The sequence below is a fragment of the Oryx dammah genome, unplaced genomic scaffold (genome assembly GCF_014754425.2).
Source record: "Oryx dammah isolate SB20612 unplaced genomic scaffold, SCBI_Odam_1.1 HiC_scaffold_13, whole genome shotgun sequence".
Classification (NCBI taxonomy): domain Eukaryota; kingdom Metazoa; phylum Chordata; class Mammalia; order Artiodactyla; family Bovidae; genus Oryx; species Oryx dammah.
Genome location: NW_024070197.1, coordinates 2,127,685 through 2,138,917, shown reverse-complemented (window position 1 = coordinate 2,138,917; position 11,233 = coordinate 2,127,685). Strand labels below are relative to the sequence as shown.

The 11,233-nt window shown below is 65.6% G+C and overlaps 1 protein-coding gene across 4 annotated transcripts in view; it reads right to left on the bottom strand.

Annotated features, from left to right (window-relative positions):
• Window positions 1-11,225, bottom strand: part of ZNF787 (zinc finger protein 787) — a 15,137-nt gene extending 3,912 nt beyond the window's left edge. Inside the window, exons 1-3 of one of the 4 annotated variants that reach the window (XR_005723123.1) lie at window positions 11,040-11,225; window positions 4,219-4,306; window positions 3,775-3,950 (exon numbers count right to left, since the gene is read on the bottom strand). Coding sequence is in view for 2 of the 4 variants with exons in the window: in XM_040251809.1 (XP_040107743.1) it covers window positions 4,219-4,297 (79 nt within the window). In the remaining 2 variants the exon portion in view is untranslated. Of the gene's footprint in view, window positions 1-3,774; window positions 3,951-4,218; window positions 4,307-7,270; window positions 8,155-9,864; window positions 10,845-11,039 lie in introns of those variants that run through there. The other 3 variants (XR_005723124.1, XM_040251809.1, XM_040251808.1) reach the window with 3 other exon arrangements.
• Window positions 11,226-11,233: the final 8 nt, after the last annotated feature.

The following is an 11,233-nucleotide window of genomic DNA, read 5'->3' as shown; positions in this document are numbered from 1 at the left end:
GCCGCAGGGCTGGACTGAGAGAGGGGCTGAGCCAGGGGCGGCGCTGCACCGCCTTCACCGCAGGCACTACTTTTCGAGCAGGTGTTGAACGGCCCAGTGGAGGAGTGTCTACTTACTCCAGGAGACGGGCCTGCCCCTCAACCAGCGGACCCCTGGTGTCCTGCAGTGGGTGCAGGGCCCCAAGCTCTCGTGCATCCCCGAGTCCGACTCTGCACCCCGTCCAGGTCAGCGGCTGCCCCCGGTCCGCCCTCCCTACCAGAGCCCCTCCGTGCCCGGCCCCACGCACCACCCCCCCAAGCCCAGAGAGCAGTGCAGGAGCCGCCCCCTCGCGTTCCTGCACGCCGTCACCCAAGTGCGCGTCCCCAGACAACAGTTCGGTCCCTTCACTTTTGACTTCAGCTAAGTCTTTTAGGTCCTGCGTAATACACAGCTTCCCCTGTCTCTCGCTTTTCCCGACAATCTTTTCGCGGAGCCTGTGGCCCTCTGGACCCTCGCGGGCTGCCAGTTCCTCCTCGTGGGCTGCAGCTGGAGGCCCAGCCCTGCCGGCCCTGTGGTCGGTCATTCTGAAGGTGCAATCCCGTCCTCTCACCAAAGGCATGGATTATCGTCTCTCGTATGATGGCGTATCGTTTCTGTGACATCAAGGGCCACTGACACGCAGGAACTCGGACATCTGCGGAATCAGAGGGATGCACGGCGCGGCCCCTACACGCAGCGGGCTCAGAGGGGCCCCGCCCCCGTCGTGACAGGGCATTTGTCCTGCATTGATTGTGGTCAGCTCGGCATTGTTCAGTAGGTGGAGTAGTTTTTAGAGAGGCTCCCTTGCCCGCTGGTTGGGACTCAGCGGTCAATTTCACGGGTTTACGGCGGGATGATCCTCATTTTCCCTCCTCTGCCCGGTCTTCCGCTGTCTTCCAGCATGACCAAGTAACCTTCCCTTTCCTCACTGTGCTGAGTCCACGGATTTACACACATCTGGTGGGCTGCACCCCCCGCCTGTCAGCCTGCCAGCTGCCGCGCTTGGGAGCCTTGAGGGGGCCCCGAGTCCTCTGGATGGGACTCGGGGGGCCTTTGACAGCATCTCTGCCACCACGGGCTCACCCACACTTCCTTCCCCAGACCTGCAGCCGGCCATTTCTACAAGGGCGCTCTGGTTTCTCTGAGCGGGAAACAATTTCAAGCTCCAAATATGGAAGTGATCACTGCCTTTTTTTTTAAAGGTAAAATTCCTTTAAGTTCTAACTGATACTTTCCATACAGATTCAGGCCAGGCTTCTCTGCGGTCTTCCTTAGACGCCCGCACCCCTGGTCCTCACAAGGCGAGGAGAGAACCCGGAGACGCCATCTCTGCCAGGCTGCTGACACACCGGCACGGCCAAGCATGGTTCCTCAGGACTCAGGCACCCACCTCATAGCCAGCCTGGCCCCACTCCCTGGCCCGCAGATCCCCAGGAAGGGCCCACGTGGAGGCAGCCTGCTTGTCTCTGCGGGCAAGGAGTTCACCTGCGCCCTTCAAACGTGCAGCTCGGTTTTCCTGCAGGCATATGATGTGACTCGCCGCCTCCCTTTCCTTCCCCCGACCATCAGAAACAGGACCCCTCCACTCTGCCCTGGCAGAAGGCGCCGCTTACCGGCAGAACGTGATGCCATCTCCTCTGCCCGGGGCCGTTTGCTCTTTCCCCAGGTACCCGGGGGGACCTGCTTCTTCGAGCCCAGCGACTTGAGTCAAAGCCCATCCATCCGAGCCGATGTTCTCAGATTTTCGACTTGCTCCTTTGACACCCAACTTTTCCATTTCAGGAATGTGTTCTACATGTGTAGGCTTCACCGTTCTCTTCCTTATACAGGGTTTTGTCTTCTTGGGGCTTTAACTTCAGTGCCTTTCTTTTTTCACACCCTGCCGTCATCTTTCTTTCTGCTTTCACACCGTCCCTCCGTTTCACCTGCAGGTTTCCTCAGGGAATGATGCACTCCTTTGACTTGGTCTTGACCTGCCCCATCTTCGTCTGAAACGGCTTTGTCTGTATCTCTGGCTCTCTGCTCAGCTCTGCCCCCGGGCCGCGTGGTCCTGGTCTTGTTCTTCCAAGCCCCTCCGCGCAGTCCCACCTGTCTGGGAGTGCACCTCTGATGCCTCCCCATCTGAGGACACCCTCCTCGGCCCCTTTCCCTTATCCTAGTACCTCCTGCGGGGTGGGGTCAGCAGGATGGAACTTCAGTTCCCTGTCTGCCCATCTCTGGACGTCCGCTTCCTAAATTCGCAGGCGGCTACATTCTGGACAGTTTGCAGCTCCTCGGGGGTCCTCTGCCGTGTGTGTGACCTGCTCTCCCAGGGACCCCCGCTCTGCTGCCACCCCATTTGGTCAGTACCTTCCCCTCACCACTGCGGTCCCCACTGGGGGTCCCACTGGACCCTGAAGCCCCCCGTGCAGGCCCTGCCCTGCCTGGGGCCTCCCTGGCGGGTCTTTCCCTGGACACGGTCGGGAAGCCGCGGGCCCAGGCGGCCTGTGCACCCCGCCGCTGCCCTCCATGGAGCACCCGCTGCAGCTGCTGCCCGCAGTGACCCCCGAGGGCAGCCTGGCGGCCAGCTCCCCGCCCCTAACAACACGCGGGCGGGCCCAGCCCCATCCTGCTGTGCTTGGGGCTCTGCAAGGGCATGTGGGTCTTGCCCGGGTGAGGTTGCTGTCTTTTCACGCGGGGTCTGCTGTTGCCCCAGCTCAGGCAGAGCATTTTAGGGGACTCTGCAGGGTGATGCTAGTGGCACTGAGATAGGAGAGGCAGGCCTGACCGTGCAAGGCCAGGACCCTGGCCCTGGAGGGTGATCTCCAACCCACCAGCTGAAGACTCCTCCCCGCCTCAGTCAGACCGTCTCTTCACCTGCGATCGTGTTCAGAGGACCTCTCTCTGAGCGCCCACGTGGAAGACCTGGCCAGCTCTCACACCGCAACCCTGCCGGCTCCCCCCAGGGGTCTGCAGGCCTGGGGCAGGGGTCAGCATGCCCAGGAGGCAGTCAGCACAGACCTGGCTGCGGCCTGCAGACAGTCCAGCCCAGCGCCAACCCTGGCTCCTGGTGGCCCTGCCGTCCCATGCCCCAGGCTCACAGCCTTGCCCCCGGGGCCCCTCAGCCCTCCCCATCGCACCAGACGGCACCCGGGGTCTCGCGGCAGGGGTCCCGCACTGCCCCTCACGGGAGGGGTCTATGGGGGAGCCCACAGGGGGAGCAGAGCAGCAGGGGGTCAGGGGCCCGAGCAGGCCGCTGGGCAGGCACAGGTGAGAGCCCACCTGCCCATCAAGGTCTGCCCAGCAGAGCACGTGAGTGAACAGTGTGGACGGGCAGAACTCCAGGCTCTGAGGTAAACCGCCCTCCGGAGACTGCTGGCGGCAGAGGACAGGCAGGGGCAATGCTGAGGCCATCAGCCGAGACGAGCGTTTGCTGCTCCCGGAGAATTTATGGGTGAACCGCTGCAACACCCGGGCATGTTCTTTGAAATCCTCCAGGAAAGGGGCACAGGCAGTGTAGGACCGCCCAGTGTGGTTCACTGCTGGGGCCAGGCAGCGGGACCAGCGGCCACCACACTGTCGGGCTGGAAGTTTCCAGAAGGAAACCGACTCTCCAGTTAATCTTACTTTAAAGCAGTAAAAGACAGGGAGGCGGGGCGCCACGGCGAAGGAGGGGCTGGGGCCTCCCTGTAGGGCAGGGTCTGGGCCCAGGCCGGGAGCCCTCACAGTGAGAGGTCCCAGTCGCCGGCCAGGACGCACGAAGACGCATCAACAGCAGCACGGAGCACGTCATGCTTTATTTCACAGGCGCCCTGCACGGAAGCCCAGAGGCCCGGGGAGACGGGGCCACGGCTCCCACCAAGGGCGGGGGCTGGGGAGGCTGTGGCCGGGTCTCAGCACGCGAAGTCTCATCCCCGGGGGCTCACAGAGGAGGTTACTCAAGCCAGGTAACGCTTTATTAAATAAGGCAGGTTGCCCATGTCTTAAATGAAGATGAAAACCCAGGAGGACCCAGGCCCACCTGGACGCCCTACATCCTCCTGGCCCCCAGCCCCCGGGGCCCTCCCTGGGCTGAGGAGCCCCCACCCGCGGCAGCCCCCAAAGGCTCCCAGCTGGGGGGCTGCGGAGACCCCACCAGGCCCAGGAGGCGGGGTGGGACCCCGAGCCGCCAGGGGGCGGGCAGGGCGCGAGGTCAGCCGGGAGAAGCCCAGGGCCCCTCACCTGGGTTCTCGTGACTGGCCATCTGCTGGTCCTCGGAGTCCAGCGGCCCCGGAGACCAGGCCTCTTCCCGCAGCTCCATGTCCGGGCCCTGTTGGAGGGAGAGAAGGAGAGGGCTCACAGGACGCCAGAGCGCACGCGGGAGCCCAGCGGCACCCTCCACCCCCCAGCTGGGCGGCCACAAGACAGACTCGGGTTGTGCTCAGCCGGAGCTGGGGGCCCCAGCCGCCTTCCCAGGACGGCTGCCCTGAGTGGAGGGGCGGGGGCGTGGGGCCATGGGGCTCCCAGGAAGCTGGTGGCCCCGGGACACGCCACCCCGAGACCCCTGGGCCCACGACAGCGCTAGACACAGCAGGCGCCGCTGACGGTGGGCGATGCCCATGAACGGCCCGAGCAGCGTGGAGGCTCCAGGTCCGGAAGGCAGCCCGCCAAACGCCGATACACGGGCCCCCAGGCCCCCATCCCGGCCCCTCGGCCCCAGACCCCACAGGACAGACGGCCGGAGCCGAGCAGGTACCACCCCACAGTCCAGGCACAGGGTGGTCGGGCGTGCCAACCAGGAGGGCCGCCATAAGAACAGCCTGGCAGGCTGACCACAGGGGCTCAGCCCACGTGGCCCCAGAATCCTGCTCCGAGGCCACCTTTACAGCTGCGCCGCGCAGAGGCAGCGAGGCGAGTGGAGCAGGCCATGGAAGGTCAGGCTGAGGCTGGGCTGCCAGGCTGGGGGTGGGAGGAACACCCACGTGTGGGCACGGGGTTTCTCTGAGTGATGAAATGTTCTGGGACGAGACGGCGGCGGTGGGTGCCGAAGTCTGTGAGTAACACCCAGTGGACTGTCCCTTTCACAAGGGTGGCTTATGTCCCAGTGAACCCGTAAACAGACTGAGATGTGTGTGCAGGCCCTGACTCAAGCACCATCCAAGTCAGAAACGCGTGAAAGAGAAACAGGAGCAGCCGGGGCAGGAGGGGCCGCCTGGCGAGCCTTCCGATCCATGCCTATCTGCCACCACGTCCAAGTCAAGCAAGCAGGGCCTTCCCTGGGAAGGTGTCCACCCCTGGCCGCTTCCTGCACTGAGAAGGTGGGGGCCCTCCATCCTCCCCAGGGCGTCCATAGGCTCCAGGGGAGGGGACGCAGGACAGGGAGGTGGTAGGCAGCTTGCCTCAAGGCCAGAGGTCCCCACACGCCCAGACGGGGCAGCTCAGACAGGGAGTGAGGGAGACACCACCTGATTCCCACGGCGGGCGGGGAGAGGGGCGGGCCTCGAACTGCAGGACCCTCACCCACACCCAGCTCCTGGTGCAAGGAGCTCACTGTGAACCCACGACTCCCTGAGAGGATGAGGCAAGTCCCCCATGATAGAGGGTCCTGCACCAGGAGGAAACGATACCCCAGAGGGCGGGGGACCTGCCCACATGACCTTCCTTTGACCCCCGCCGCCGGAGCCCAGGGTCCCCAGGTTACCCCCAGCACACAGACCCCCCGCTGGCGCTCTGACCCCATCACTCGGTTTGCCCGAGCTGGTGCTTCACAGAATCCATCTCTCCTGCTGATCGCCTCAGTAAGTCCAGCTGGAAGCCCCAGGAGGGCAGAGGAGGGCAGGGGAAGGCCCCTCGGTCGACAGACTGGAGCAGAGCGGACAGCTACTGTCCAATGAAGGGTGCTTTTCACTGGGTCTAAGTGGGATCGAGGTGTCCACACAGACCCTCAGCGAGGCCGACCAGCGGCAGGTCACAGAGTCTGCGACCCGGAGGCCCGCCACGATTCAGGGAAGTGCCAGCCACACGGGTGCCCTAGGAAATGCCTGGAGGACCCCAAGGAGGAGCCCGCAGCAGAGGGGGTGGGGGCGGTCCGCCGGAACTCGGAACCTGGCAGGAAGCCCCAAGTGGCGGCTTCTCTGGCTGGCTTCTAGGGGCCACGGGCTCTGCCACCTGGCGCAGGGCGCCGGGGCGGGACAGTCCGCTCTGCATTCTGGCTTTGGCCCTGAGCAGAGGGCGGTGACCCCACCCCCCCGGCGAAGGGAGACTTAAAGCCAGCCACGGGGTGAACACCCTGGCATCCACCTGCTGGGCCTCTCGTGGGGGCTGCGGGGGCCGCTCTGGCTCAGTGGCCGGGCCCTGTGCCCCCACCGCGGCCTCGCACAGCAGGGACCCCAGGAGCCCAGGGTGGTGGTGGGGAGGAGCCGGAGCGCGCCCTGGGAGACCCCCTGGATCCCTGTGAAGGGCCGAGAGCGTGCACTGGAGAGTCACCCCTGGCCACTCATGCGGTCCTCCACTGCAGCCGCTCGGGCTCGTGTTGCCCCGAGCCCCGGGGCCTTGGGGTCCTACCCCGGGACCTGGGGGGAGAAGGAAGCTGCAGCCCTCGCACCCAGAGCTGGGGGCTAGGGCAGCCCCTGACCCAGCAGCTCCCTGGGGGAGGTGGGGCGACTCCTGCGCCAGCCCAACTGTGCAACCTGAAGACTCTGGAGGCTGAAGGTGGTGGGTCCTGCCCTCCCGGCCCCCCCAGACGCTCCACGGCTCAGCACACCTGTCAGGGCTGGCTGCCCCGCTCTGACCCCCACCCACTCCACAGAGACAAAGGCCCACCCCCGCGGGGGCCTGCAGCGATCCAATTAGCCTGGGAGCCGGCAGGGCCCGCGAGACAAATTATTATTATTATTGTTATTAGACCCACCCACCTGCACTGGATGCCTGCCCACCAATTACCCGCCGGCTCTTTCTTCCGCTGCCAATCTCGCCGCCTTCCCCGGCCAGCCCTGCTCCAGAGCCTGCCCAGGGCTCCCGCTGCCGGAGACAGCTGCCCCGGCCATCTCCTCGCTTCTCCCCCCGGCCTCTCTGTTCCTGGGCTGCCGTCAGGCTGTAGGTGGGACCCCCGGCTCCTCCCCAGCCATTCTTCCCCAGCCCCCGCCCCAGCCTTGAGGCCACCAAGGCCCAGTGGCTACGTCTCGGCCTCCACCCCGGGAGGGCCTGCACCCACCCTCACCGCCTTCTCCCAACTCCCACCCCTGGGGCCTGCACCCTGCAAGCCCTCTCCAAATCCACTCCCCATACCACGGACCGGTTCATCTTTTCCAGGCACTAGGTTCAAACACATCAGTCGACTGAAAAGAGGCGGAGGATGGAAGAGACACTTCTCCAAAACGACATGCAAGGAGCTGGCGAGCGCCCGAAGAGATAGATGCTTGGCGTGGTGTCAAAACCACAGACAGACCCCAGCGCAGGCGCGCCGGGGCCTTCCAGCCACGAGCCCAAGAGGAGTGAGAACACATCTGCACGACAGCTTACACGCGCGTCTGCGGAAGCAGCAGTCACAAGAGCCGCGCGTGGAGACAGCCCAAATGGCCGTCACCGGTGATGGGTGCGCGTGTGGCCCGTGGCAGCTGGAGGAGCAGGAAGAGGAAGCGCTGGTCTTGGAGGGGAGAGACCGTGGTGACTCTGCTCGCCCAGGAAGCCAGGACGGGCAGACTCAGACAGGACGCGGGCCTGTGGTCCCCGGGGGCACGTCCCTGTGCGTGTGGTCACCGGGAGCTCTAAGAGGGTGACCTGTCCGCACGGCAGCCACCTCGCAGGGAAGCTGCTGTCTGTTTTATTAAGGCTAGCTCCGTCCCGCCAGCCCCCTGCCTGAACCACCCCCACAGGTGGCCCTTGCGCTAGGTCCAAACTCCAGACCCGGGCAGCGGCTGCCAGGTCAGCCCCGCAGACACACTTCCTCCTGGGAGGCCTGCCCCGCGTCACACCTGCCGGGCACCTTCTGGCCTTCCAGGGGTCTGCTTTCCAATGCCCAGCCACCACCAGCCTTCCTAGAGCTTCCTACATGTCTGCCCTTAAATGCTGGTGGATAAGTGAAGATTCCTTAAAACAAAATACTCTTCAAGACAGAAAAACACAGCTGCACCCGTGGGCCATCGCTGGTTGTCACCCCTCGACCAGGCGGTGGGCCAGACTCCGCTCCCTCTGGGGGTGCTGGGCTCTCCTGGCTGGTGTCTGCAGGGTACTTCCTTCCTCCTCGGCCCCGCCCGCCCCCTCCCTGGAGACCTGCCGCCAGAGCCCAGGGAACACAGCGCCTCCCCCAGGAAGCCTTCCCAGACTCCTCCCTTCCCTTAGCTCAACCGTCCCTTCTCCCCACACAAGACCAACCACCACACCGGGCACAGGGCGCAGCGTGGGCACCTTCCGACCCCCACGGCCACCGAGGGGATGGGAGGCTGCCCTCGCTGGGCTGGAGGGTGGGCAGCCAGGGTGGAGTCGGCCTCACCCCTAGCCACACCACCTGGGGCGGGTGCTCCACCCCGCGCCTCGTCTTCACAGGCTTGGTGTCCAGATCACGAGAAGAACGGCCGCGCTCCACAAGGAGCCGGGCGCCCAGGGAATGTAGACAGGCCTCTGGAGCCCAGTTCAGACCCATCTGGGGCTGACCCAACCTCCCCGCACCTCGGGACACATCCGCGGCCCAGCCTCCAGGGCCCATCCTCCCCTCCGCCAGGAGCGCTGGCACAGGCCCCCTTTACTCGATTACAGCGAAGCCCACGTCCCTGGGAGGCGCTGCCTGACTTCCTCCACCCTGCACGTCCACACACACCCCAGCAGACGGCAAGCTCCTCCAGCCCAGGGAGTCAGGACGTCCTGGCCGCCTGACCCTGCGCCTCCAGGCTGGGCCACGTGTGGGTCCCCGGCATCACTCATGACGAGGCAGCCCACACAGGACCCCCCATTCGGCAAAGAGTGTTCTGTGGGCCCAACAGTCAGGCAAGCAGAGCAGGGAGACCCTCCGCTGAGGTGGACCCCAGGAGCAGCTGGCTCATCTGGGGGGCAGCGCAGCAGTGAGAGGCGCCCTCACTGCCCCCAGGACAGGGCTGCCGGCCCTGCCGGAGAGATGGGCAACCCCCCCCACAACTGGGCCAGGGAGGCCTAACACATGGACAGAGAGTCACACCTGAAGACAGGCACCAGCTCCGAGTCCCCGAGCCAGTCACCAGCCCCAACCCATGGGGGTCCCCAAGTCCCCAAACCGACGGACACCCCAGAGACCTCCAAAACAGCCTCTGTCTCCCCAGACCCCAAGCCTGGCCAAAAGAAGCCAGTGGAGGCAGCAGCTCTGGTAAAGGCCAGGCTCCAGACTCCCGCCTACCCTGCACCGGTGCTGGGGGCTCAGCCCACCCCCCAGGGGGGTGACCACTCCCAGCCGGGGGATCCGGGGTATGAGCCAGGCCCCTGGCTGCAGTCTGCCTCCACGAGGAGGCCAGGGCCACAGCGGGGTCCCAGGCATAGCCTCGGCCAGCTGGGGGCGCTGTAGGACACATGTCTAGGGTCGGGGCTGGGGGCGTCTGAGCCCAGGAGTGCCCAGAAGGGACCACCCGAGACCCAGGGCAGCTGGGCAGAGACTCAGGTCAAGACCAAGACCGCCGCCACCGGCCCGGGACCCAGCCCCCACTCAGGTCCCCGGGTTCTCTTGGGCAGCTCCTCTGTCCCATGAGACTCGAGACGTCTCCCCCGGGCCTCCTCCAGCTCCTGGCTAGCCTGGCAACCCCCAGCTCCCGCCGAGGGCATCCGAGCCTCTCCAGGACTGCACCGTCCGGCCCACCCCCAGCGGAGCACCGCCCCAGTACCACTGTGTCCCAGGCCCAGCACCGGGCAGGGCTGGACGAGGCTCACCCAGGGATGGTGGGCTGTGCTCTGGGTCACAGGGGCCTGAGGAGGAACCGAGCCTGGGAAAGGGAAGCGGCAGGTCCAAGGTCACGGGGCTGGAAGAGCCGGAGCCCGGGAACGCCCGGCCCACCGGAGGCCTCTGCACCCGTTTCACACCCACTTCTGAGAGCTGTGCGCTGGCTCCAAAAAGAGAGTGTCAGGAGCCTGCCTACCAAAGTCAACGCCATTAGTACACCCCCTCTTTTTCACTAGTAGAAACTGAGAAACTCCTTGCGCTGTGAGGTCACAAAGGTGATGAAGGTGGAGCTGGGACCTGAAACCGGTCGTCTGACTCCAGAGCCCGGGGCCCAGGGCCACCCCAGGCCGAATCCTTCCAGTTCTCTAGCTCCGCCTGCGGGGTTTAGACTCCAAGACCTCCAGGAGGAAGGGGCTAACACTAGAGACAATACAAGAAGGAATCGGATCTGAATGTTCTGGGGCTCAGGCCGGAGGGCCTGCCTGCAGAGGCGGGGGTTGAATGCCAGCTGCGTTGAGCCAAAGAGGCTTATGTTCTTAGGGAAGAGATAAGCCACAGTAACCGGGCTTCCCCGGGAGCAAGGGCAGACCAACCCCCAGCTGGATCCCAACCCTGGATCCCTAAGCAGGGCCAGGCACCAGGAACCCCGCTGAGCGCACAGACCGTCAGTCCCTGCCTATAGTGCCCCTCTGGACTGGGGCTGAGGTGCCCTCCCTGGTCCCCTGGGCGAGGACAGGAGTGTGGAGGTGAGGAGGCGCATGGACCCGGTCCAGGTCTTCCGCGCACTCAGCGAGCCTGCTTCATCTCCCCGTCCTCGTGCCAACCAATGCGCCCACAAGAGTCTCTGTCCACACTCGCCGTGGCTCACTTTTCCGTCTGATCATGCCATCCCCGGCTGGCCTGTGCCTCAGGAGCACCCGTTTCCACGAACTGGGGTGCCCCCCTTTGTGGCCGGGCCGCGCGAGCTGGGGCTCAGGGGCGCGGTGAGGCGCCCGGGAGGCCTCGGGGCGGCAATCGGGCCCGGCCGCCGGCCTCACCCTGCCCCGCGGGCCACGCGGTGCCTGACCTTGGCCTAACATTTCCCCGCAGTGCACGCGCTTCCTGCCCGCCGCCCGCGCCCGGGCGAATGAATGAGCCTCCCGCCGGCCGGAAGGCCCGTAATTACCGGCCGGATCAAAGGCCGCACGCAGCGCGCCCGGGGCGGCAACGGGATCTGGCTCCTTTGAAAAGGGGGGAAAGGGGAGCGGGCAGGCCACCGTTTCCGGTCAGGCCGGCTGGGCCGGCGCGCGCCGCTTCCCCCACCGGGGCCTCAACTTCCCCCGGGAGTCGCCACCACTTCCGGCCACGAGCGGCCGGGAA